The sequence below is a fragment of the Ochlerotatus camptorhynchus genome, unplaced genomic scaffold, assembly GCF_037179485.1.
Source record: "Ochlerotatus camptorhynchus isolate MF236.1 unplaced genomic scaffold, CSIRO-AGI_Acam_v1.1 ptg000203l, whole genome shotgun sequence".
Classification (NCBI taxonomy): Eukaryota; Metazoa; Arthropoda; class Insecta; order Diptera; family Culicidae; genus Ochlerotatus; species Ochlerotatus camptorhynchus.
The window spans coordinates 4,649,196-4,676,929 of NW_027040693.1; the positions used below are offsets into that span (position 1 = coordinate 4,649,196).

Consider the following 27,734-nt stretch of genomic DNA (forward strand, 5'->3'; position numbering starts at 1 on the left):
CTTTTGTAAACAATGGCTTTAGCTATCGATTTCTCGCAAATAAAAGTCCATCCCTCCAAATTAACAATGCCAGCTGGTAAAGGAAACATTCATCTACCTGCTTGTGTCATTAATCTTCATGAGTAAGTTTAAATTCACGAGAAATCGACGGCTAAAGTCATTGTTTACAAATACAATTACGCCTCTTTGAAATGTTGACACTGATTTGTTTTACTTTACTCTTCTAAACAACTTTGTCTCGGACGTCATTTCGAACAATGTCCTTTATACAAGGGCTGAGCCAAAGGGCTTATTGGTGTTAGTGAAATGTTTAGTGGTGTTCGTATTTCATGGCAATGTTTATCTTTTACACGAAACAGCTGTTGTCATTGACGTTATACTATCTGTTTGCAGTATGTAATGTTGACTAGAGCGACGTCGTCACTTGAGTGCTTAGCAAGCTTCCTGTTGGCCCAGATCTTATATATACGTCATTGCATTTCGATCAGATGTGCCGTTACGCCTTTTTAATGCACCACCAACGTAGAGTGCGCCACGCGAGTTCGAGAAGAAACGTCAACCAAACCGTTTGTTTACATCAGAATAAGTATTTTCCCCAACACAAATAACAGCATTTTTCATTCAAAATCTTGCCAATTTCCATCGGTAATTGTCTTATTGTACGATTTTCCACAAATCTGAACTGATTTGCACCTTAGCTATTCCCACACAAGAAATCCGGAAGATCATAACCACTAAGGCACTTTTCTAATTTTCCGTTTTTCTCAACAAAAATATTCCTGAACACCAGCAGGATCTTTTCAAAAACGTTACAGAATTAAATTTTTCAACTGTAGATTAAGTTTTGCAGCATCTCAGATGAATCAATTTATCAGGAAAAGTAAAAAAGTGTTCCGCTTCCTATGTCTCAAGGCAAAAATGTATGCTCACAACACTCTTTTTGACGTTCTACTATTCACCACCAGAGGTTGAGTCGATCGTTTAGTTTCTATTAAAAAGGCCTTTTCCGTGCTACAATTTATTGAAAATTGTCAAAGACGTCAATTTGAAAAAAAAAAATACAAGATCCAAAACGACCGAATTTTTGCAAAAATGTGAATAATTCCCCATAACACATAATTATGCAAAGTTTCATGCAAATCGGAAAAAGATCGAATCTTAACTTGTGGAACTGTTCGGGAGTTGTTCTAGGGACAGAACTCAACCAGCTCAATATGAACAGGCAGTAACTGATGTTTGTTGTGGCGCTGTGTCCCAGCCCATGATTAAGTCATGTTAGACTAACTGTTGGTGAACAGGGTGCAGTGAGCAAAACAGTTAGGTTCATTGAGTCATTTTGATATGAATATGAAATGCCATCTGCCATCGTGAGAGTCTGAATGATTCAGAGGTAAACGAGTCACTGACAGCCGAGCACTCAGTCAATAGCTCAGTCAACACGTTTATTCTGCCGTGATGGTACCCAATATTTGTTTTGAATGACTGAGCGTACATTTTCTATGGAAAAATGACTCAATTACATGCTGTGTGAGCGAAGGCAAGCGGTGTGCGTCGCCTGTTCGTGAGTGACTGAATATTTTTGTTGGCTCTTTCATTGCCTTGTCCTTTACCGTTTGGTACAAACGGTCTGCACAGAGCAATGGATTGAATAGTGCAGTGCTTTCACACTCAGCTTAGGTAGTCAATAATTTTAAGCACAAACTCGAAGCTGTTCTTGACGGTGTATTTTCTGTTTGTTTCTAATTTCACGTGTTCAGTCAAAACTAGGTAAGCTTTCGAAGATGTTAGTTACATAAATTTGGCACCACTGAATCGAACATGAGACCAAAGCACCGTAACGAACCACCAAACAGTAACCTACAATAGACAGACCGAGCGACGGCCAGAGAAGAGTGAACCTGAAAATGAACTCCTCTCCCCAAGTTCAGCATTATGCTATGGATCCACCAACGGAGCATTAGCAGTACAACATTCGCACCAATCCACAGCCAGGTAGCAGCGGTGTGCGATTTTTCCCCAAAAAAGCGAAACGATAGAATAAACTGGGGGAAAATCATAATGACTCCATCCGTTCGCTGCACTGACTGGCCATTGAGCAGAGCAGAGCAGAGCAAATCTGCCTGACTGGAATGGAAACTCTCGCGTCATCGAGATCGGGCTCAGTTCAGTCAGTTCCAGCTGTAACCTTGTCGCGTTCGGACGTGCTTTCTTCCCCCCACATTTGTTCTGGGTACGGTACGATACGGGACGGTCTCGTTAGTAAGTCAATTAATCAGTGCAGGTCAGGTTCTCTTTTTCGTCTCCGAACCGTTGGCCAGATCGTCGGTCTTGCCCATCTAGTCAGAGAAAAAAGGTGTGTAATAGGCGTTATGTGAGAAGTTTTGAGTGTTCCACACCCACATCGCGGGGATAGTCGTGCAACGTGTAATGATTCACGCGTGGTTTCGGATGTAGGACACGACCCTTCCGGGTCGTTTGTGGATTAATGCGTGTGTGTGACCCGTGAATTCAATGGAACGCTTCTATCGGGTTTGAAATTGTCGATCCGAGCTACATAAGAGGGCGCGGCGTGGCATTTTTCGGGATCATCTTTTTCACTCTCTCCTAATGCGGCGGCATAAGTGCGAATGTGAACAGCAAAGTTGACCCATATGGTACACGTTGGCATCGGTACGGAGAAAACTTTGTCTCGGAATCCTTTCGCAGGACATTTTCGCGCAAGATTTAACGACGTCGTCACCATCAGCTGACAGGGATAATTGCTGCTACCGGATGCGGAGCCCACGGATGGCGTGCATGAGCACCAGAGCATCTGCTAGGCTGACGAGTAATTGGATTAAGATAAAGTCTCTTCGCCAGTAACGGGATTATCCGTTTCTGTGGGCGCGGGGAGACCTGCAGGATGCGTGAATTATCTCGTTCTATTTCATTTCGCTGATTGGATGGTACGGTACAAACTCTGTCGTTCAAGGAACCTGATGGTAATTCCAGCGAAAAGCGAGAATTCAGGGAAGTATGGTACGCGACGAAGACGACGACGAGTGAGGCGACGAAATGGCAATTTCATCGGTCTAGACTGTCGCCTCCGCGGAAATTGCTACGAGTAGGTACAACGTGAGAGTTTGCGAAAAGAAATTAAGCTACCATGGGGCGCGGGGCGAAGACCGGGAAGAAGGATGCAATCAAGTTGGGAATGTTGGAGGAGAACTTTCCCAAGACAAAGAATGTGAGCAGTAGGAGTTTTCCTCGCTTGGCAGAGTGTCGTCCTTTGTCGATAGCTTCACCTTCGCACCCGTTTTGCGTGTGCACTGGGAAACAAGGAAAAAGTGGGTGTGTTTTGTTTTCGGGTGTTCTCGAATATTGTGACGTACTGGTCCGGAGGGTTTGGTTTTTCTTTTGTACGCCTGGTTGGTCTCAGATCGTTCGCTGGTCCGGAAGACCACGACATTGCGGGGGGTTTTGTTAGATTGAACTTAATTTAAGAGGAAATTGAACGTCGAAGGACCAGCGGAGATGGGTGGGGACAAAGGAAAACCGAAAGATGGGAGGCATCAAATTCGATAATGAAAAAAAAAAAAAAAAAAATGATAGCAATGGGGTCATGTTTGTGTTTCGTGGCGGGTTTTTGTTGGGTTTCATGAAATTTGATGCCTTAATGATGTTTCTGGATGGCAGGATTTGGTCCTTTTTTATCGGAGCTGGGGGGTGGGCTAATTTGCTTTGTTTAATTTTCTCGAGATCGGAAAACAACTCTTGAGTTCATAAGGAGACTGGGTAAATTTGATGACGGTATCAGATAGTAAAATGTCGCCTGAAATCCGATGTTTTCTGCTCGGTACGAATGGGTGAAATCAAATTACAAAACGGATTGATAAATAATGAAGATTTCCACATTTCAACAGTAGTACCAAAGTAGCACATTTCTGTTATAAAAAGCTAATCTCGATTTGCGGGAGAAGTTTAAATTTTGTATAGAAAAATTTATACAAATCGATTTGATCATTGTACAACAAATTACTAATCATTCACTTTAGATCAATGGTTCCTACAAGCTCATATATACGCCGGTAGGTATACGCGGAACAATAGGTCTAAATTAATATAAATTTCACAGAAGTCTAATCGATTTGCAGTCTTGGATAAACTTGTTCTGCACAGCATTCTCAATATATTTCCGAGATCTGATGAAATTTGAGCAACATTTGATTTTTTGGCAAGCAAATTAATTGGTTCGTTTCGTTTCCAATACATTTTCCCATTCAAAATTTAAAATTCTCTCGCAAATTCAGTTCATAACCAAATTCGTTCATATTTGACACCGTTGTTGGGTTCAATACAAAAGGTTGAATGGACAAAAGGACGTCCCAGTGTTCACTCGGCTGTCGACAGAAGCAGACCACCCTCAACGTGTTTCACGCGATTGTCTGTTTACTCGGCAGCAACCATTGTTTGGTCCTCCTCATTGTTCTTCATCAGCAGTTCTTGCAGTCGATGCGTCGTCGACTTTGGAAAGCAACCGTTTCGTGATGAGTGTGTCAGTGATGACCACGTTTTGCGTCCATTACTGCAATGGAAGCGCTCTGAGCCTCGTTGGCGAATCTGCCATACAATGAAACCAGTGGAAGCGGCTCCCGTTCTGGTGGAGGAGGCTTATTGGATAGCGGAAGATAAAATGTTTATTGTGTTGTACCTTTTGACTATAGTTAGATGTATTGTATAGTGAACAAGAATCCTCGGTTCTGTAAAGTTAATTCGGTTGAGCCTTATCAAATAAATTAATAAACAAAAAAAAAAGGTCGTTCCATAATCTTTGAGATTATGGTCTTGCTTTGTAGCTGCGCCTTTACCGGCTGAGCTAATTGGAGACAGGACCAGTAAAAATTAAAATTACAAATCTCTCCCAGAATCTAGGACTTGATGATACTAAGGAAATATTTTTATATAGCTGATTTGACTCTCTTCGAAGTGCAAAACAACGATTTTTGGTATGGCTGATACATTATTCATCATCATTGTTTTGCCTTCTTCCAATTTTTGCATGTTCTTCTTTTACCCTTCTTACAAAGAACGGTATAAATACCGCTTGAAGTACCGACTATCGATCCGAGTCCCTGAGGGAGGAATGTCATTTGCCAATCGACTCAGCTCGACGAGGTCGGAAAATGCCTGTGAAAACTATAAAACGAATGTACAAAATCAGCCAGAATACAGTCATGGTTCCTAAATATGGACACTGGAGACAACGGAATGGTCCTCCAGAAGATCCGGAACATCCGTAACAGAGGTCAATTCTTGAAACTGATCTTAGAGCTCCGCGTTTTTTTTTTTCGAAAACGCTTAAGAATACGATTTGGAGATGTGACATAAACATGGACTCCGATGGCTACGAAACCAGTCTTCTGGAAAATCCGGAACATCCGTAAGAGTGATCAATTCATGAAACTGATCCAAGAGGTCCACGGTTGTTTGAAATAAATTGGAACTGTGGTATGAGTATGAATTTGGGGTCGTGGCATAAACATGGACCGGAATGGCTATGGGACCGTCCTCTGGAAGATCCGGAACATTCGTAAAACCGGTCAATCCACGAAACTGATCCTAGAGCTCCACGTTTTTTCCAAAGACGCTTGGATCTCTGATATAAGAATACATTTGGGGATGTGACATAAACATGGACCCCAATGGCCACGCAAACGGAATTCCGGAAGATTCGGAACATCCGTGAAAGTGGTCAATTCATGAAACTGATCCTGGAGCACCACCTTTTTTTCGAAAACGCTTGGAACTGTGATATAAGACTAAATTTGGGATTGTGACACAAACATGGGCTCCGATGGCTACGAAACCAGTCTTCTGGAAAATCCGGAACATCCGTAAGAGTGATCAATTGATGAAACTGACCCTAGAGGTCCACGGTTGTTTGAAATAAATTCGAACGGTGATATGAGAATGAATTTGGGGCCGTGGCATAAACATGGACCAGGATGGCTATGGGACCGTCCTCTGGAAGATCCGGAACACTCGTAAAAGCGGTCAATCCATGAAACTGATCATAAACTTCTGACGTCGTTTTCGAAAACACTTGAAACTGTTTGATATAGGAATAAATTTGGGGTTGTGACACAAACATGCACCCTTATGGCCACGCAAACGGTCTTTCGGAAGATTCGGAACATTCGTAAAAGTGATCAATTCATGAACCTGATCCAAGAGATCTGCGGGTTTTTCGAAAACGCTTTTAACTGTAAAATAAGAATGAACTAAGGTTTGTGAAACAAATATCAACTTCGATGGCTACGGAACCAGTCTTCAGGAAAGTCCGGAACATCCGTAAGAGTAGTTAATTCTTGAAACTGATCTTATAGGTTTACGGTTTCTTTTTTTAAATAAATTGGAACTGTGGCATGAGAATGAATTTGGGGCCGTGGCAAAAACATGGACCAGGATGGCTATGGACCGTCATCAGGAAGATCCGGAACATTCGTAAAAGCGGTCAATCCATGAAACTGATCATAAAGCTCTGACGTCTTTTTCGAAAACTCTTGGAACTGTGATAGGGGAATTGGCTCTAATGTTGGCCTAAATGTCCCTAATTTGGGCCATGCAAAAATTCAGTAGTACGTCAAATTTCCATTAGCATCCAAAAATATGCAATGGTACCGCCATGATGATGCGTTCATCAAGATAAAATTGATAAATAGGAGATTTTTAGCGATGGGCCCAATATTAGAACCATGGGCCAACTTACGAGCTATTTCCCCTATAAGAATTAATTTGGGGTAGTGGTATAAAATTGGACAATGCTGGCCAAAAAAACTGTCCTCCGGAAGATACGAAACATGCACAAAAGTGGTCAATCCATGAAACTGATCCAAGAGCTCCACGATTTCATCGAAAACACTTTGAACTGTGTTACAGAATAAATTCGGGGTTGTGACATAAACATGGCTTCGGACAAGTTTCTCCGGAAGATCCGGAACATACGGTAAAGCCATGAAACTGATCCTAGATCTCAATATTTTTTTCGAAAAAAAAAAACATTTGGAACTGTGAATGAATTTGTGGTCGTGATATAAAAATGAACCGTGATGGCAACGAAAACGGTTCTCCGGAAGATCCGGAACATCCGTAAAAGTGGTAAATCCATTAAACTGATCCTAGGGCTTCGTGATTTTTTTCGAAAACACTTGGAAATGTTATATAAGAGCGGATTTGGCGTCGTCACATAAACATGAACCCGGATGGCCATGGGACCGTCTTCTGCAAGATCTGAAACATCCTTAAAAGCAGTCAATCCTTGGAACTGATCCTAGAGCAGGTGAGATCAGTGACACTTTTCGATGATGTATAATCATACAGGATTAAGCCGTATTTCCCGGAAATTTAAGGAAGTTCACTGTATTTCTAGATCACAAATTGAATTCTCTGATTTTTCAGAATTTTGACGGAGGATTACGTCTATGATTCCTATATGGGGGTACACTTTGTGAAAACCAAAAATGGAACATGTAACAAAATTATGAAAGATTTTGAACGTCAATACCTCAGCTGCCCCTGGACCAATTTCAATAATTTTAGCACCAATCGATCAGAAATATTTCTACGCATCTGTTAAATTTAAGACATTATTATTTTTCAAAATGTCACTACTGAAAATTGCACGGATGTGCAACTGTTGCTATGATAGTGATAATTATCACCGATTGCCAGTGAAAAGCGATTTCCCTAACACAGATTTCAAAGTAGAATTCCATCCGGTCTCACCAAACGGTGTTTATTCAATCACCACGTGGTGAGTGGTGGTGTTCTCCAATACACAACGAAAGGCTCCCCGCAAGCAACTAACTATCAAAGCTGGCCACAACCACCGATCGGGTTCAGTTCCAATCACCGTGTGTGGTGGTGTCCGGTCTTTGGCATCAGCAGCAGCAGCAGTGCTTTCGACACGTGGCATTGAACATTGTTCTCCAGTACACAACGAAAGGCAAACTGCAAGCAACTAACTGCAGCCCACCTGAGCTCCATGGAAGGAGGAAGAAGCCGCACCGCTATTGATCGGAATCAGTAGCTCTTCGTGAGTCGCTGTGGGCCATCTATGTTAAGTGCGTCATTCTAAAGAGTATAAACGGAGAGAACCCCGCTCAAATTCCTATTCCTACACAAAACACAAGCTCCTGCTGCAGTTAACCAATAAGATTTATTATATAAGAGCACGTGGTCCTACGTAACCATTGCGTACAACCCCATAGGGCTGTCCCTTGTAGTTTTTCTAGAAGTTGACTTCCCGACTGGGTCAAATTTTATAGAGCCATCGCAGGTGTGGTCTCAAATCACTGTTGCATGCATTCCTTGAAGCGTCCTTTTTTGCAATACACTTCGCAATTTCACAAGTTAAAATATAAAGACTTTTTTGTGAATGCGGGTATCTGAAATTACTAATTGTTGTTTGCTGCGGAGGAACAAGCAAAGGTCTGAAATTTTTAGGTTTATGAACCTGACCCACTAAGATTAAAGATGAACTTGGAATGCAATTTCGGTACTTGGGAGCAATATGCTAACATAACCGAAACAACCCGTTCCGATGATAATTTTGCTTGCACTCGTAAACATCAAAATCAACCTATCAGCAACTGGATGACAAACTGGATCCAAATTCCAGTTGTTTCGTCTTGTCTTAGCATGGGAGCAAAATTTATACCCTGATTCAGGGATGATTTTCAGCGTTAGATTGTCCTCAGGCTGTCATCAACTTTCGATAATACACTGTTGAAAGGATCCTGAACAGAAGCTATCAAAAGTTTGCCCGAAAAAGTTAGGTAATGTTTATTGGCTTCAATGGTAAATTTACATGTTTAACATGAACAGGGTGATTATTCGGATAAGATTAAAGTTGCGAGCAAAACTAGAAACGAAACGATGGATAATCATATTTTCAAATTTTCCAAATTTCATGAACTCTTCCAGATTTGGTCATTTAAGTAGCCCAGAAATATGAGGCTTCCAGTAAGAAGATTTGCGAACATTTCAGCAAACTAAATATGAAACACACTTACTAAGGTAATTATGAAAAGAAGAACAATATTCGTAATTTCTTCACGATGTCTACAATTCTCCATTTAATAGATCTAGTAATTAGCATTTACTCGCTTTGCGAACTAGCTCCACAAACCACAAGTTCCATAACAAGTTTAAAATCGACATTTCTTGCAGTAAATTTACTTTGTATCTGTGTCCCCAAATTCCAATTCCACATTCAAAGATATCCATCGCTGGAGCTCCAGACCAGGCGCAGACGAGCATATAGACCGGTGCTGGTGGTGGTGCTACAAAATCCACACTTTTATTACTGTTGTTCCCCCCTTCCACATTTATCCCCCATCCCATCGCCCCTCACGGATGAATTCCCGCGAGTGTGTTCGTTCCGTTCGGCACCCATTATTCTATCGCCATTATTTTGATTTCCATTGCTCACATCGGCTCCGCCACGCTATTTATTCGGCTCACAGTTTCGATTCGCTTATGCTTTCTACCTTTTCACCAACCGACCGACCGACAGACCGACGACGACGACGACGACCATCCGATTGATTTCCACATTCACGCATCCATTCGGGTGCGGCGAATGTGAACCGGAAATGTAAAGCACAGCTTTTCAATTAATCTAGCGGAAGTTGATCGAGGTGAAACGAGGGGTGACGCATTGTGATACACATTTTGACTCTTCAAAGTTCAAGGAAAACAAGGTGAAGGTGTGTTACTGCGGGCCCACACCCATCGATGGCAACAGGAAATTGTGGAACAATAAAGTCAATGAACAGTGAAAAAGTGCATCTGTGCAGTCGTGAGAAAAGAGGGAAATGCTCATCAATCGGTAGGCAAAAAGAGAAGAAAATGAGGAGAATACATCGGATGCAGCATCAAAGCATTCAAGCTTCAGCAGAGTAGCAGTGAGCAAACAGTAAACAACTGTGAGCTGATTTTTCTTCTTCTTCTTCTGCTTGTTCATTCCCTTTGAATGCAAAATAAATGAGTGCATGAACGACCGGTGATGAGGGTCGTCACTTGTGATGGGTTAGACGAAATTGTGTGGCTTTTTGCAGTGATTGCAAATTTTAATATTTCATCGCGGGGGAAAGGTTTCATCTGTGGAAGGTTGCTGCAACTAGCAGCGCCGTTGCTATGGAGAAAGAGAATTCACCCAAGCAGCGCTGTTGTGTTGGTTTTAGTTGGTTGGTGAGTGAGTGAGTGCATGCGTCGGAGAGAAAATGCTGTGCGGCGTATTATGGTAGTGTTGTATTGTGCGCTTACTGGTGACACTGGACCCGGAAAAAGGATAATTTCAAGCGAGAACTATTCGGATTGGCCATGACCCGGATCCCCTCGACTGTGATGGGGGTGTGTGATTTGTGTGACTTTTTGGGTTGAGAAAATACAGCTTCCCATGACGGACGGAGAAGGTTTGTGCTGTAGAGTAGCAAGTATAGGGTTAAATTTTCAGATTTTCACGGCTTCTGGAAGATGAGATTTGTGCCCTTGAAAACGCGAAGTGGTGGAGCAGATGAGACTTCGTTGTAGCTTTTCCTGGATTCAAGGAGTGCAGGAAGTGAGAGGTACAATTTGAGTGCAGTTGGTGGAGAGAAAGCAATCATTATTTGGATTATGCAAAGTTGATATTGTCAACAACAGCAGAAAGGTTTGTTAAGTATTAGCATCCATGCCTGTCACGCTTTTCATATTTAAATCGATTCAAAAATGCACAGAATCTTCCAGTTTTACTGATTTGTATTCATTTAAAGCAATATTTTGTTTTTACTGGTTTACGTTCTGAGAGTTGGTGTGCAGGTAGAAACCGCGATTTTCCACCTCAACTGCAAATATCTTGCGGGCCCATGTGTCCTTAAACACAATACTAAAAATTGCTATTCCGGTAACGCTTAAATAAACATTTGAAGATTTATCAATTCTAAATGTAACAAACTTCAGTTTTCATGGATCATCACTTCTTCTTCTTCTTATATGTGTTTACGCTTCTTTGGCGAGCGCTTTGCCTGAGAGCCGGGTAATGATTCATCACTGGACTCTAATTCTTAATAATTCAAAGTCCTCAGTGAATTGATGGCAGTATTCTGCTACAATATAATATTTAATAATATTTCCATAATTCTTGCGATTTTTGGCTGATTTTGGAGCAGTTCAGAACTAGGACAGAGGATGTACGATGGAGATCTATTGTATGTAGGCACATTTCGGCAAGAAGAAGGTCTTAGAATTTTATGGATGACTGCATTTGTCACACGGACGGGCAAGTTCATTTAATAAATTCTTACTTATTACAACGACACGAAACCCGAGATTGAAAAAAATAATAATTCAAGCTGTTATCAAAACTATGAAAAACATTGGAAAAATTCATTTTAAATTCCAATATTTCCTTAAGATCAATAAAGAAAGAGAGAAGGATTAGTAATTTCCATTTAATTCCATTGTACTCGAGTATTAGTAAAAGCTTACAAGACACTGAAGTACTGCACATTGTAGACGAAATATACGTTTCTGTCAAGGATAAGCAATTCCGGAGAACTTCGAGATGAGGGCGTAATTGCATTTGTAAACAAACGCGTCATTTGCCAATTTCTCGCGAATTAAAGCTCAATCTAAAAAACTAACAACACACACAGGTAGAGGAATGATTCCTCTATCACTTGGTTTAGTTTGTTCGCGAGATTGTGCTTTTATTTGCGAGAAATCAGCGATAGACGGGTTTGTTTACAAAAACAATTACGCCCAAATGTGAAAGTTCTCCGGAATTAGGTAGTGGAATTAAATGGAAATTACTATAGGCTGAATGCACCTTGAGCTGAGCGAGTCTAGAGATAAAGAAAAAGAGCGAGAAACCTTCGCTCCTTTCCCACTGAATCGTTCAGTTCAGCGAATCGACTCTGGAACTGAACTGATGAGCTGGAGCTGGACCTACAATTCGCTTTTTGAGTAATAAAATAATCGATCGTATGGGTCATCGGTTCTTTGATTACGCGTGGATCTTTACCTCACCAGAGAAGGATAAGAGTAAATCTACTCACTGGAGGAATAGATTGGATTGCAAGAGAAAAAGAGCAACATCGAGTGACGTACGTAGGTATGGCTCTATCTCATACAGCTTTTCTCAGACGCTCTCTGTTTACATGCCCTTTGGAAGTTTGATTTTACTAGTCATGTTATCGATCATAAGGGACATTTTTTAAAGTGGGGCCACACTTTTTCCCTTTTTTTTAATTTTTTGACTATGTAACGTTAATGTTTCCTTGTAGAGTCCTTATTCTTATCACACTTCGCAATTTCAAGAGCCCAAATCTTAAGATTTATGAGGTTTATAAAACTGTCAGTTTCAGAAATTGCTTGCTTCTCCGCAGCAAATAACAATTTTCGAAATGAAATGCGATAACGAACGCTGCAAGGAATCACCTTAAACTTACTAAAATTATACAGTTGGCTTTTTCCGAGTTTTTTCTATCTGATTTTCATTGCCTTTTTGTGGATTGAGGGCGAGCTCTTCTGCCCACCTATTGGGATGCTCTTCTACCCGATGGCTTAATTTGGTTGCTGGATGTATGAACTTTCTTCTGGAAGGAGATTCACTGTCACTCCCGCGGATTTCAAGTAAGTGTCTCTGCTTGCGGGTTCGCACACCGTTTTGGGTCCTTCACACAGGAGTATGATGAGTGCGACCAGAAAACAAATCTTGGCCGAGTCATGTGGTAAGAATAGTCCATTGCAGGCGCCTTTTACGTGGTAGTCTATCATAATCATCATCATCATCTGATTTTGGATGTCTTAATGATCCATTCGTTTCAAAATGAGCCAAAGAGGTATTCCAAGCAACCGGTTCACCTTAGTGAGCCCATAGGGTATCAGCGTTCGGCCAATTTAAAAAAGGCATAACAATGTTCAAATGCGGGCACGGTCCCAGTTTAGTGGTTAACTTGCATACCTCTCATGCCAAAGTCACAGGTTCAAATCAAGTCACGAATTACCCGACCCGACCTGATCTTATTTCGAAGAAGGAGAAATTCCAAGCAACCAATAAGCCAAATAAGTGGCCCATTCTGACTTATACGGGTCTCATAAAAACTTACAAACACTGCTATAACCGACCTTCTTCGATTTGCATGGAAATTTGCATAATTCTCGACCAACAATTGAAAAGGGTCTATCAGCTTTGATATCGCGAAAAAACGGCGTTTTCGATAATTTTAAGACGTCACTTCTAATCGAAATGACGTCTGAGACAAAGTTCTTGAAAAAATAGTCAACACGTCTTTTTTTTCCCGCTATATTATTTTGTTTTGCAAGATTCCAAACAGAAAATTTTAGCATAAATTCCGATAGTTGTCGGTGACAAATCGAAAAAGGTCGTGTCTGATCGATTTGTCATTTGGTGTGGAACTGCTCATCTGTATATAGCCAAAAATACGCAATAAAGTGCGAATGATAGCTTGGGATTTGCAACGAAAAATCATTTCTAATTCTCAAAATCCTGAAAAAAAAATCGTTCAAGTAACATTTGCGGTTTTATCATGGTTTTTGAAATGTTTAATGAGGCTTAAGGACTCCGAAGACCATCATAATACCGGAGATGTTGCTTGGGTGGGGTCCTATGTCCGTGATTATGAAAAAATGTCCAATCCCGAGTTCTCGAAAATATTCCAAAGTGTCAGAGTTAAATTTCTGCAAATTCGGAAGGCTGGTTTCAGGTCTTTGCCACTTCCAATACCTATTATGTTCAGGCTGGTAGATGCGAAGTGAGGCTGTCCATAAGTCACGGGGACAGTTTTGAGAGATTTCAGACCAGTTCCCCTCTTCCGGCGAGCAAACAAATTTTAACTACCCTCGACACTCGCCAACAAGGCTGTTTACGAGGTTAGAGCAGTTCCAAGCCAAATGACGAATCGTTAAGGCTCAGCGTATTCCGATTTGGCGAATTTAAAATTTTTCAATAAATCGTAGCAAGAAGACGTCAATTCTAATCAAAATGACGTCTACCACTAAGTTGGAGGGAAAAGCAATAGGTTTGTTCCCGTACTTACTTTTTTGCTTTTGCTGTAAGTTGCTATAAGAAAATAATACAGGAATACCACGCTTTGCGGATGCGTGGTGCCATCTATCCACCGCCATTTATCAGCAATCTTTCAACCAATTGAGATGATTTTTTGTTTGTAATTAGGGCCAACCACAAACTTGACACTCAAAACAAGTCACCTCAATTGGCTGAAAGACTGTTGAGAAATGGCAGAGGGTAGACGGCACTACCCACCGCGCAAAGCGGCTATTCCTATATTATTTTCTTACAGCAACCTTACACCAAAAGTAACAAAAGCAAGTGTGGGAACAAACCTAATCGTCCTAGAAAAAATATATATGGTAATTTTTGTTTAGTAATTTTGTAAATTTGTAGTTAATGTACTTTTGCATTGTATACCAAGCTTATACAAAATTATAGAAAACATCTTTTGGTAAAATTTTTGAACATTTTTTTTGTGAAATATGGGAAATGGCTCTATTGTTGGCCTATGGATCTAAAATAGGGCCCATCGCTAAAAAGCTGCTATTTATTAATTTTATCCAGATGAACGCGTCATTGGGACGGTACTATTTTTGTCCCTATTGAAAATTTAGTCGATTGCTGAATTTATGTATGGGCCCAAATGACATTAGTCCAACAATACATCCATTTCCCCTATGTTTTGTAATTTTTGCACAGAAAACGATTTTAAAGGTCTGCAATATTGTTTTCTGTGCAATAATTACAAAAAAAATTAAATCAAATTTAAAATCTCTTTCTCTCTCTCCCCATCCATACAATTGCCGTCCACTAACCTCGAGAAGACCGCGAAAATTCGGTTCAATTCCTCTAACTTTAGATTGAAGACATAATTAATGTGTAACACAAATGATAACTTGGCTCTGTAAAGTTTATTCCATTGAGCCTGTACAAATAAAATAATAAACAGAAAAAAACTAAAACATAAAATGTATTAACAATTAGTTCAAAAATTTTATTAAAAGCTTTAAAAAAAATTAAAAAAATAAATTGAACAAGTTAAGTTTTTAAATTTTTAAAAAGAATTATTTTTTATACAAAATTGCAAAAAAAAAATAACTTGTACATTTTTCTTAGAAAGACAACGTTTTTCCCTACAACTTTGTCTCAGGTGTCATTTTGATTGAAGGTGACATTTTCGTGCTACGATTGTCAAAAAATGTCGAATACGCCATTTAGAGGAAGAAAAAAAACCGGTCGAATTTTAGAAAATATGTGCATAATTGACAATGACAAACAATTATGCAAAGTTTCATGCAAACCGGAGTAGGTTGAGTCTAATTTTTTATACTATGCTAATTGGCCTGGAACTGCTCTACATGAATAGTTTTTTTTAAGTCCGGATTATTGGAATCTGAGATCAAATGAAATTATCAGAGATGACGGTATGTGAATTTGGAAAATTGTCCCAAGACCGAGTTCTTGAAATAAATATGGGTACGAAATACCTATCGCATTGAATCTCATTGTATTTAAACTGCAACATTAAAATCTAATTTCAATCTTTCACGTTCCAAAATTTGTCTAATGGCAGCGTCAGATTAGTTTGATGATGGTGATGATAGTGGTCTACCACTGCACGGAAACTAGTCCGATAGCTGCGGGCTCTCCTCACTGTCGAACTTGATCAAGCTTTATAACCTTTGATTGTCATCAGCAAACCGCTGTATGAAGGGCCAAAAACGAATGGATGGATTGATAGGTAATTCGCCTATTCATTTCCTTGTGTCAGTTAAGAATTTCCTTCCAACAACTTGATCAGCCAATTGATCAGAAAATTGGGAATGGGGAGAAGAGCCCGCCCTTTATCCACAAAACGTTAGCAACAGGGAGTTGACATCTTCACTCTCCCCATCCAAATCGCTTCAATAGGGTGCCCTGATAGTCCCTTTCCAACCCGAACTTTCGAGTCGATTGAAATCGGCCAAAAAATGTTCAGTTTAGTTTGAAAACAAAAACCACAGATTTTGGGGAAAACAAACATCCCAATTTGACTTTGAAAAACTATATGAATTCTGGGGCTTTGAAAAGACTTCGAGATCTCGTAAAACATTCGAGGTAGCGGATTTGACAAATTTGACAAAAGATTTTTAACGTACAAAAGTATCAAAATCCGTGATGAACATTTCAAAATGTCCTATCTGCATTGATCGATTCTCTTAATCAACTTTCTGATTTGATAAGTATGGCAGATAACAGATATATAATAACAGATCTCACACTATTTTTACAACATTGTTTGATAAAGGAGATTCTCATCTAGCATCCAGAACATAAAATTAACCAGGGAATGTCTTGGCAGCTGAGTTATCAACGAAAGAGATAGTCGATGAAAAGAATCGATCAAAGTGGATCAATTCGTCTAGAAATCTTATAATTTATTCTACTAATGGACAGTGATGGAAAAGCTCGCGAAAACTCACTATGACTCGCGAACTATTCCCTTGGGGAACTTCGTGAAATATCGCGAACTTTTCCAACACTGCTAATGGATAAGGAGGAAATTTGGTCTACTGTTCTCCTCCTGACTATCCCCATGGAAAACTGTTGGCCAAAATATTGAACTATGGTACAGGCTGTCCACATTCCACGAGACAGTTTAGAGAGATTTTCAAAAAAAACTCTGCTGATACTCGCTCTTTGTTTCCATAGACCGAGAATAGGTTCTCTTTCTCTAGCTTGTAAGCGAACAGCGGTGAACGCGAACGAATTCAATATCAAATCAGTGTTTTCAACTTTGTGACTGTTGGGTCTCCAAGGAGGTAAGCGAAAACAAGCGTGAGCACTCGTAAAATTTTGTTAGCTCTATCTTTGCCTTTTCATTTACCATGGGATACAAATGGATGGAAAGGAGGAGCGAATTGAATGGTGTGGCACTCTCACACTCAGCCGAGGGTGCTGAGCAGTGACTTTCCGGTTGCCATCAAGTCACTCACAAAACACGCAAGCACATATGCAATGTAAGTATCGGCTATAAGATATGCAAAATGAACTCAAAATGCGTATGTGTTGCTGTTGTTTATAATGAGAAATACATTTATGGCCTAATTAACAGGACAAAATTGAAGGCGTTTCGAAGAATTCAGTCTTCTTTTTTATATTATTTTTGGAAGATTATCACTTTCTACAGCCAATGGCGCTTAAAATCAGATTTATAATTTTCGCGTCACTTTTCAAATGGACCAATCTACATTGATCGATTATCTTCATCGACTCTCTGTTTCGTTAATAACTTGGCTGCATTCATATTTTGGGCTAATTTTTCTACGTAGTCTATTCAAAGAAAGTATTATCAAGCGAATAGAACGATAAGAACAGCTAAACATGTCTATTGAGCCGAGTTATTAACGGAAGAGAGAGTCGATGAAGAGAATCGATCAATGTAAATTGGTCTATTTGAAAGGTGACGCGAGAATTCTTTAATTTACGCCATCTTTTCAACTTTGAGATAGGGTTAATGTCCCTAATGACGACCTAAGTGTCCCAAATATTGAGCCCATACATACATGTCTAAGATCCATAGGCCACATTAGAGCCATTTCCCCTAGATCAGACATTGTATTCATGAGTTGCGATTCTAATAGATTCTTAAGAATCCTTTTTTTTCGATGATTAACTATTCAAATGGACGTATCTGCTTTTGTAAACAATCACTTCAATCGACGATTTCAAGCTGAACATTGAATTAGGTCCTATTGACAGATTTTCTTCGTCGACTTTCTCTGTGCATCTCCATGGCCATATAAAGACATTCCCAGGTATATTCAGTACACAGATCGATTAAAGAAGCTTTTATCTAGCATCTTATATGACAAACACATCAAGAAACGGTTTTGTGCTCAAGTTATTAACGAAAGAGAAAATCGACGAAGAGAATCGATCAATGTTACTTAGTTACTTAGGACCTAATGCAATGTTCAGCTTGATTTGTCTTATCTGCTAACTCACCCACGCAAGCAAACACCATCATCAGGGAGGGGAGGCTTTCCCCTACTAGTTTCGTCGATTGAAGTGATTGTTTACAAAATCAGATACGTCGATTTGAATAGTTATACAATAATTGTATCTAAAATGTAATCTAAAATAAAATAGATTGAAGCTATTTGTTAGCTCTAATCGCATAACTGTCCCATATTATTTGTAAACCATTATTGGTATTATTCTCCCGATAGAACTTTATTTTGTAGCTTTCCGACATAAAATACCCTTGAAAATGTAATTTTGGCCATTTCTAAGAAAATGAACATAAATGCACCGTAGAACCCCGTTAGTTCGAATAGCTAAAATCGCAATTGCACGACACTCATTTAGATTTTGTTGGCCAATGGCGTTACGCGTTACGTTGTGGGGGTATCAGTTAAACAAATTATATATAAGTTTCGTTTACTTGCGATTTTAGCTAACGGGGTTCTACGGTATAGCCATCTAAACATAGTTCAAAAATCAATATTAAAAATCATTTTCTCTTTAGTGTACTTCAAAAAGATAAGATTTACAATATGTGGAAGAAATTTCAGGTCAAAATTAAAAAAAAAAAAACATGATCTAAGGGGTTTTTTACCGTTTTATAATTTGGATACCTTCCAACAATATGTCTATTTACTGTCGTTTCAATAACACAACACAAATTTTGATAAATCGGTCAAATTCTACATTAAAACCTCTTCAAAATGGTAGATCAAGAACACACATTAATCATTTAGTTGCGGAGTAATCTATTCAAAGATGTAGGGATTTTCCGGCTGAAAAACTCAAAATTGCCTGTATTCACTCATCTGGTCATATCTCATGAACCATATTTTCAAAACATTTTCCTTTAGATCTATTAGGGGAACTTACGCATTCTGGTCAATATAAGCATATATATATATATATATATATATATATATATATATATAAGCATATATAGTCCACGCTTCTATGAGCATTTTCTCAGCGTCACGCACACATATGCAGTGTTTGTGTGTTTAATCGCTGCCTGCTGCTTTATCTATTCCGATCGACTGGATTTTCAATAACGGTTTAAAAAACGTTTTTCCAACGCTCCAAACTTCTCAGGTGAGTGTGACTATTGTCGGTAACCTGTTTTTCTTCGGCGACTTATCCATTTGAACTGCGTGTTAACCAGTTTTTTTATTATCGTTATTTTTAGCCGCAGGTTAGTTCATCGTGTACGGTGTTAACCAGCTGTTCTATTTTCGGCAACTCCAAATCAGCTTCATTTTGTAGTGCGTATGTTTCATTTCAAGAAAAAAAACTACAATGGCTCACCGTATGGGGTTGTACGCAATGGTGACGTAAGACTACGTGCTCTTTTATAATAAATCTTATCTTTTAACTGCAGCTTGTGTTTTGTAATAGGAATTTGAGCGGGGTTCTATCTGTTTACACTCTTTAGTATGACACGCTTGACATTGCTGGCCCACAGCGTCTCACGAAGAGCTACTGATTCCGATCAATAGCGGTGCAGCTTCTTCCTCTTTCTATGGATGCTCATGTGGGCTGCAGCTCGCTGCTTGCAGGCAGCCTTTCGTTGTGTACTGGAGAACACCACCACTCACTACGCGGTGATTGAATAAACAACGTTTGGTGAGACCGGATGGAATTCTACTTTGAAATCTGTGTTAGGGAAATCGCTTTTCGCAGGCAATCGGTGATATTTTTAATTATCATAGCAACAGTTGCACATTCGTGCAATTTTCGAAAAGTTACATTTTGAAAAATGATAAAGTCTTAAATTAAGCAGATACGTAGAAATATATCTGATCGATTGGTGGAAAAAAATATTGAAATTGGTCCAGGGGCAGCTGAGTTATTAACGTTCAAAATCATTCATAATTTTGTTACATGTTCCATTTTCGGTTTGCACAAAGTGTACCCCCATATTGAAATCACAGACGTAGTCCTACGTCAAAACTGAAGAAACGCGTTTGTTCAGTCGTAAAAAAGCAAGTAGATTGAAGCTGTAAAGACTAAAGATTCGTTTGAATACATTAAGCGAAGTGTTTGGGTGAAAACATTCAGTGAAATTAACGTTTCAATTTTGACTGCCGAATCCGACATTTACCCTAGATAGGTGGAGAAAATTTCCGGTCAAAATCTTGAAAAACAACAAAACCCGCCCAATATGAAAAACCAAAGTAACAATTTGGATTTTATGGGGGTTCAGAAGACCATGATTAAGACTTGTAGACTGCTTTAAAACTATGATAAAACTTGCAATGTTACTTGGGAAGGGCCCTTTTTTCGAAATTTGGATACCTTCGAATAATCTGTCTCTATACCAGTGATGGAAAAATCATTTGCAAAACGATATTTGTTTGCTCTCATACGCTCTCAATACCACGCGTGATATAGTAACAAAATATTATGTTTGATACTGCGAGACATGTGAAATTGCAGCTGAGAGTTTATTTTAGAAAGAGACAGAAAAGTTTGCTATCTCTTTTCATTCTTCATCCATGCAGGGCACGAAGTTACTGCTGCCAGTGGTGATGGAAGGTTCGGGTCGCGTTTGGGTGTAAAGCAAAAATCATGAAACTCAAACTCACCACAGTTTGGTGATAATCGTAGCACACAGCTTATAATATCATCCGCTGTTGTTTGTTTGATAATGTTTGTCCACGAAAATCAAGCCTGATCAGCGGAGAGATTGAGATTTGATTTTATTATAGTTTCTCAACACTGCTCTCTAGTGTCAATAATAGGAGTAAAATTTTGATAAATCTATCAAATTCAGAACTGTAACATGACCTCTGGACGATCGAATTTCAGGATGGGATTGATATGCGATTTCTTTGCTTAATGGCACAAACTGACTTGATGTTGTTTTCACATTTTTCATGATCAAAGTCCGTAGTTTGATCACGTAATATGTTAGTAGATGCCAATTGATAGTGGATAACGTTGTTATCTTAAGATTGACGAACATCCATATGGGACTAATATGCGATTATAGGAAGTATAGTTTTCCAAGCAATCATCATTGAATCAGTTTCTCGTTTTATATTTTTTAGGTATTTCATGTTCGAGAAGAGTTGCCAGCAACGCCGGCTGGGCGTATCCTATGGCTTTCCCTCCCTACTAATGAAATTCCACCCTTCCCGTGACACTTATTAGGGGTCGTAGAGTTCTCTGCATCTCTCTTAAGTAAGTGTCGGACTAATATTCCGCTCCGATCCTCACCAGATGCAAGGACGTGGCCAGGACAGCTCTAGTCTGTTGAAGGGAGACTCATCCTGTATCTAAGAGGTAGTGGTTAACCACAAATTACTATCTAACAGCAACGGATGAAGGTGGGTCTCCTCCTTAACAACAGTTTAGAGCTCGTACCACCTACGACATTGTGCAAGCTGGTTTATACTATACCATGCTATGCTATTTCATGTTCGAGAAGAGTTGCTCACATGTGCAATTTGTTCAGAATAATGATACAACGAGATGCGCGTTCTTCCAAATTCCTGGATACATACTTTGAGTAACAGCTCGGCAGATAATTGTTTTGCGTGTCTCTTGCATTTAACAATCGTTTTACAACTCTATAACCTAAATTTGCAATCTGGTAGGAGAATCGCCCACCTAATGGAGTTTCATTCTTTTCACAATAGAGCGAAACTGCTTGGGTAACAATCACTTTAAACAATGTTGGTAAAATCATTAATCGAATAATATGTTTACGCTCTCAATATCACACGTGATATTGGAACAAAATAGGATATACTACCCCATTTCCGGCCTATTAAGCATAACCCGCACTTAGTCTTTCTTAATCTAGTTCAGTTTAGCACCAAACGGAATGTTATTATTACTGATGGCTCCAAATTTATTTACCTTTCCGTACGTAACGTAAGATTTGAAAACGAGAAAGCAATCGTTGAGATATTGTCAAAAGTCCAACACTGCTTCTTGACGCCAAACTCGGCCTAAGGATTTTAAACTCGGCCTAACGCATTGAAACGACAATGAATTCACTTCGGCCTATCAGATGAAGATAAAAATCGATTCAATCGGAGCGCTTCTTTTGTTTTTGGGAAAAATGGGTGCAAACCTTCATACCACGCGTTCTCATTGACTTCGTTCGGTAGCTTATTAACTAAAGTATCGTAGCAAACGCATAATTGACTTGTTAACTCTGAAATCATGGATTTATTTGAAGTTTTCTGCTCGATAGGCCCAAAGTAGTTCTCTACCCTATCATGCTTGATTTTGATTTTACAAGCTCCTTTGATGTTGCGAGACTATTCACAACATGCAAAAATGAAGCTAAGAGTTGACCCGACACAAAAATGATTCCGTTGCATATCGTTTTCCTAGAGAGAGAGAGAGAGATAGAGAGATAAAGCAGTTTGCTTTCTCTCTTTACTCTTCACCGATGACAGACACGAAGCTACTGCTGCCTGCAGTGACGGTAGTTTCGGGTCGCGTTCGGATGTAATGCAAACATCATGAAACTCAAACTCACCACGGTTGGGTTAGAATTGTAGTTGGCGAGTTTTGTGAGCTTGATATTCGTAGCTACGATGAAACAGCTTGTAATATCATCCGCAGTTGCTTGCTTGTCGATTTTGGTTTACGAGATTTTGTGAAATTTTCCCAACACTGACTTCAACTGATGAATAAAAACTCACACTCACAAACTAACAACACAATCAGGTAAAGAAATGATTTCTGTAGCAGTTGGTATAATTTGTGGGTGAGAGTAAGCTTTTATTCGCGAGAAATCAACGATTGAAATCATTGGATACAAAAGAATGACGGGTACTGCATCGACATCTAGCGATGGGTAGCGTAAACCAAACCAGTTTTGGCTGTTCACTCGTAGTTGGTAGCACTGGAAAGAGCCTGTGCTTCTATCGTTGATAAATGTCGATGGATGAGGTTGTTGTTGTTTCTTTATTAAGGAGACCATCAAATTTGGGTCCCCCATAGCTCAGCCTATAAAGACATGCAGTAGGTGGCTGGGTTCGATTCCCGGTCCGGTCTAGAAATTTTTCGGGTTGGAAAATGTCTCGACTTCCCTGGGCATAAAGTATTATTGAACTTGTCACACAATGCAAGTTTGTTATGTTTCACGAATTCCAAAGATTCAATCAACCTAAGGTTCAAACGATTCAAATCGAAAGCTAAACCTATAAGTGGCTGCAATCTTTCCATGCCAACAGAACCCATACACTAGCAGCATTTATCACAAATTCTCATTTCAATGCTGCATCGTTATCATTCAACATATGCGTTGTTCATGTAACGTACAATAAAACAAAAAAACAACAACAACAACAGCAGACTGCGAACTCCAAAATGGCACAGGTCGAATATTACCCTAATTTATCATGATGTATGGAGGGTACCCAATATATGGCTAATCTATTGAGGGTTCACCATCATCCGGGGAAAAAACTACTTTGCGGTTAGGTACCTATGACAGCAGTCCTTCGCTGTATCATCATCGTCGTATCTATTATTAGTCCAATAGATCCATCAGGAAAAATCGGGGCAACATAGGACCGGCGGAAAACCAAACCGCACCGAGGGATGATGATGATGATGATGATGACGATAAACAAAACCACCAAAAATTGATAAATTATTCATCGGTTTGCTTGATTGAAAAGCTCGTGTGTCTATTCAGTTGATGCCCCCCCCCCCCCTTATCCAAGCCAGGAGAGACCTAAATTTACCCGTTTTTCTTCGTCTCGCACTGTTGAACGCCATAGCCGGTCGTCGTCGTCGTCGTCAGCGTGAATGGTGATGGATGCACTCTATGTCAGCGGTTCTCGAACTTTTGTCGATTACGACCCACTTTGAGAAATTCCATAAGCTTATATAAGGCCAAAATGACTTAAGATGGCTTCAAAATGCCCTGAAAAAAGGCTTAAAACTGCATGATTGTCTGAAAGTCAATAACAGAATGGCATTGAAATGGTTTGAAAACGTCAAAATAACAAATAAAATGTTAAACTAAATTTCCTAAAAACGTCAAATCAGGCCTATGAAAATGTATGAAAACGATCTGTAAAACTGAGTCATCAATGTATGGGTAGTATCAAAATGTCAAATTATTCAATAATATTATATAAAAAAAAACCTAAATTGAAAAGCACCTCAAAATGATGCAATGGTAAAAACAACGATTCCGGGTAAAGTTGCAAATACATAAAGACCTTTAATATGCTCAAAAGGGCCTAAAATCCCAAATTTGGCCTCAAAACGCTGAAATGGTTTTTGAAACAATCTTGAAAACGTCGAAACACCAAAAATGCTAGCTCATAATTATCAAAATAGCTTTAAAATGCTAAAATGACTCACATTAATTGCTGCGACCCACCTAAGGCATAGATTGCGAAACGCTGCTGTATGTTATTTTTAGTGCTACCTCCATTGCCTACCTTCCAGGCGAGGAAAAAAAGCCTGCTCGAACGAATTAACCTTTAATGAACCTTAACATCGTCGGGTTCGATTTTCGTTCCATGATCCATTCAAGGGCCATTTTTCGAAGAAAATGTGACTTTTCCAGGCCGTCACGAATGCCGTCGTTGGAAAAGCTATTAATAGGCAATTTTCTAACAAATCTAAAACGGTAATTCCAAAAATAGCACTCGCAGCAGACTTTGAAATGCAGCAAGCGTCGGAAAGGTGACGCACTGGAGTCGCCCGCCGAAGAAAGCTGATCACAGGGCGGGGGCGGATCGTGGCATTATCGAAGCCACTGAACCGTAACATTTTACACCGAACGGAACACGCACCATTGGATGATGGTCACGCACACACAGCACTCGTCAGTCTTTTTTCTTATGCTCTTTCATTAATCGAATCTGGTTGTTGCGATTTCAGATCGAAGCGGACGTTCGAGCTCAGTGCACACATTCCGTACAAGCGGTCGGAATGTCCGATACGGAAGAGGATTCGGCATGTTCGGAAAGCTGGCCCATCAACGAGGATTGGTTGATCGAGGTGCTGAAGAAGCACCACGAGGTGCGGTCCGGGATTAATATTACGGTGAGTTACCTTTCAATGAGCTTGAACTTTGTTTGTAGACTAACGAATTCGTACTTTTGCAGGACTTCAAGGTGAAACAGGGCTGCCAAGATGGGGTGAACAACCTGAGCGACATCCTGTCGGTATCGGTGGTGTACGAGTTTCAGGGCGTTCAGGACAAGGTGGAGCGCAAGAGTTTGGACATTGTGATAAAACTGTTGCCTCAGGATCCGTTCAGCAGGTTCTTCGTGACGGAGGCGCAGTTCGATTTGCGGGAGATCAAGTTCTACACGAGTGTGAGTAGTTGGGGAGGAATTTGGGATACTACGTAGTCTCCATTGCTATTTCAGAAACAGCGGAAATCGAAAAAAGGTTTGAACTTTCAAAGATTGTTGGAGGCCATTGAGCTGCAAATTGAAGATTTTTTTATGGACAAGTCCAGGAGACTTCCAGTGATATACACACTTGAATAGCAAATCGGGAACATTTTCTGAAAAGGCAATCCATTTTCGTACAACTTTGTCACATACGTAATGACGTTAAGTCGTTTTCGTGCTATGATTTATTGGAATATAACGAATATATATACAAATATATATATACAAATGGCCGAATTCCAGCATAAGCTTACACTAACGAAAAATTAATTATGCAAGGTTCTGCGGAATTCTGATAGGTAAAATTTGTAATTAATTTATTTCACGTGAATTTGCTCAGATTTTGTTATTTGCATTCGAGTAGCTGAACAGTTTAAAACCATTCAGAGTGATGACTTTTTCTAGCACGGACATCAACATCAAGTACCTAGATTGGCTACTGGGTTGGTTGTGATTTGGAATGGTTCCAATAATCTACTCTCCCCGTCCCTTTCCGTAGATTCTTCCCGACCTGCTAGCTTTCCAGGAGACGGACGTCTCCAAGGAGGACAGCGCCATTATGTTGGTATCGGTACCGACCTGCTTCTACACCCAGTACGCTCCGGCCATCAGCCCTTCTCAGGGTAGTCCGGAACCGCCGGAAAGCATCCTGGTACTGGAAGATATGCGCTCCCTCGGATATAAGGTAACTCTTTTCAGTGATATCTGCGTAGATCATAACCGGCAATTGCCACCGCTTCTAGGGTGCCAACTTCACGTCCGGGCTCACGGTCGGTCAAACCGAGGCTGCCATCCGAGCCATCGTTGCCATTCATGCACTTTCACTGGGGCTTAAGCTCAAAAAGAAGGTCGATGTCAACGAAAAGTATCCCGTAGGTATTCTCCATCTGTACGAACTTGGTTTCCGTATCGAAATATTTCTAACAGAACCACTTGCAGTTTTTATTCCAAACGACCCGCGCCACCGAGAGCTACCAGCAGCTGGTCGAACAAGGGATGCCTCAGTTGACCAAGTTCCTTGAAGCCCAGCCCGGATACGCAAATGAACTGAAAGCCCTCAACAAGATTCGAGCCAAGACCAAAGAATTGATCGAAACCCTGCTGCAACCGATCGAACCGATGGGACTGATTACGCATACGGACTTCTGGTGCAACAATCTGCTGTTCCGAGCCGAAGGGGACGGAACCGATAGCTGTATCATACTGGACTGGCAGATGGTAACGTACAGTCGACCCACAAACGATTTGGCGCTGTTGCTGATTTCTTCGATTCCGTCCAACATCCGACGCCAGCACGCCACTCGGTTGCTGGATTTGTACTACAACCTTCTCAAGTCGTACTGCCAAAAGTTGGATATCGACGTGGAGGCCGACCTGGGTTACAGTCGGAACAAGATGGAACTGGAGTATCGGTGAGATGATTTTGAGGGGTGAACATTTTCATATGACCAATGCGAGTCTTCTACTTTTTAGCCAATCGCAACTCCTGGCCCTTCTGCTCTGCATCGGGTCGATCGACATCGCCATCGGAAATCCGGTTGCGGAGCAACGTTTGTTGGATGTCCTGCGTGATTTCAACGAGGAAGGCATTCTCAATCTGGACGAATGCCTCTAAGCGGTGGGACAGTTTTGACATTTTGTAACAAGCCAAGAGAATAGGACGTTGTACTGTTGAAGCATTCAATTTCTATACTAATACAGTAACTTCCCAGCAACAGTTTCACACTTAGACATATGCGAATAAATCAAATTTGAATCCAGCGCTTTCGACTACCAACCCAGCCAGTAACTGAATCCAACCGAGAGAAAGTCAATCCTTAATCAAAAGCATGAGTTTTGAAATGCCTTTTTAGCAGAAAAATAAAGACAATTATGACAGCGTAGTCCTAGCATTGCAACTAAATTAAACTAAACAAATTAATGCATAATCAGCGAACACATTTGGTTTCAGCTGCTAAATGGAAAGATAAATATAAATTGTTTATGAAGAAAAACCAAAACTATATTAGCGTAACAAAAACAAACTTTGCCGTACTGATAGAATTTTACCGTAAACTTGAAGCATTCCAACAAGTGAAGATTTATCCAAAGAAGAAACAGAAAACAGTGTTGTATTGATTACAGGTGAACATTTGCTGTAATAAAAATTAACAAATCATTACCAAAACGAACTGTGAAAGAACCGATCCAGGGGGAAGCAAAACGAACAGTTGCTCCCCGTTAATGAGACTAAATTGATGTAGGCTTCCCGATTCCAACGCTGTCGCATTTGCAAAATGTAAACA

At 40.1% G+C, this 27,734-nt stretch overlaps 3 protein-coding genes across 6 annotated transcripts in view; 1 reads left to right on the plus strand and 2 right to left on the minus strand.

Moving 5' to 3' along the window:
• Positions 1–27,734, minus strand: part of LOC135702959 (uncharacterized) — a 222,516-nt gene that overhangs the window by 85,580 nt on the left and 109,202 nt on the right. The gene's annotated exons all lie outside the window — the stretch shown is intronic.
• Positions 1–27,734, minus strand: part of LOC135702951 (E3 ubiquitin-protein ligase RNF19B-like) — a 208,901-nt gene that overhangs the window by 38,788 nt on the left and 142,379 nt on the right. The gene's annotated exons all lie outside the window — the stretch shown is intronic.
• On the plus strand, positions 1,246–27,616 carry LOC135702958 (uncharacterized oxidoreductase dhs-27-like). Its single transcript, XM_065224033.1, has 7 exons — positions 1,246–2,353; positions 24,929–25,093; positions 25,156–25,368; positions 25,949–26,134; positions 26,193–26,321; positions 26,389–26,861; positions 26,923–27,616. The coding sequence occupies exons 2-7, from the start codon at positions 24,980–24,982 to the stop codon at positions 27,062–27,064; spliced, it is 1,257 nt and encodes a 418-aa protein (XP_065080105.1). The 5' UTR covers positions 1,246–2,353; positions 24,929–24,979; the 3' UTR covers positions 27,065–27,616.

Bases quoted from the DNA above. Each gene is read 5' to 3' on its own strand.
- LOC135702958 (XM_065224033.1), top strand. From the start codon at position 24,980: ATGTCCGATACGGAAGAGGATTCGGCATGTTCGGAAAGCTGGCCCATC. The intron at 25,369-25,948 runs GTGAGTAGTTGG...CCCTTTCCGTAG, and splicing joins AGATCAAGTTCTACACGAGT to ATTCTTCCCGACCTGCTAGC. The intron at 26,322-26,388 runs GTAGGTATTCTC...AACCACTTGCAG, and splicing joins ATGTCAACGAAAAGTATCCC to TTTTTATTCCAAACGACCCG.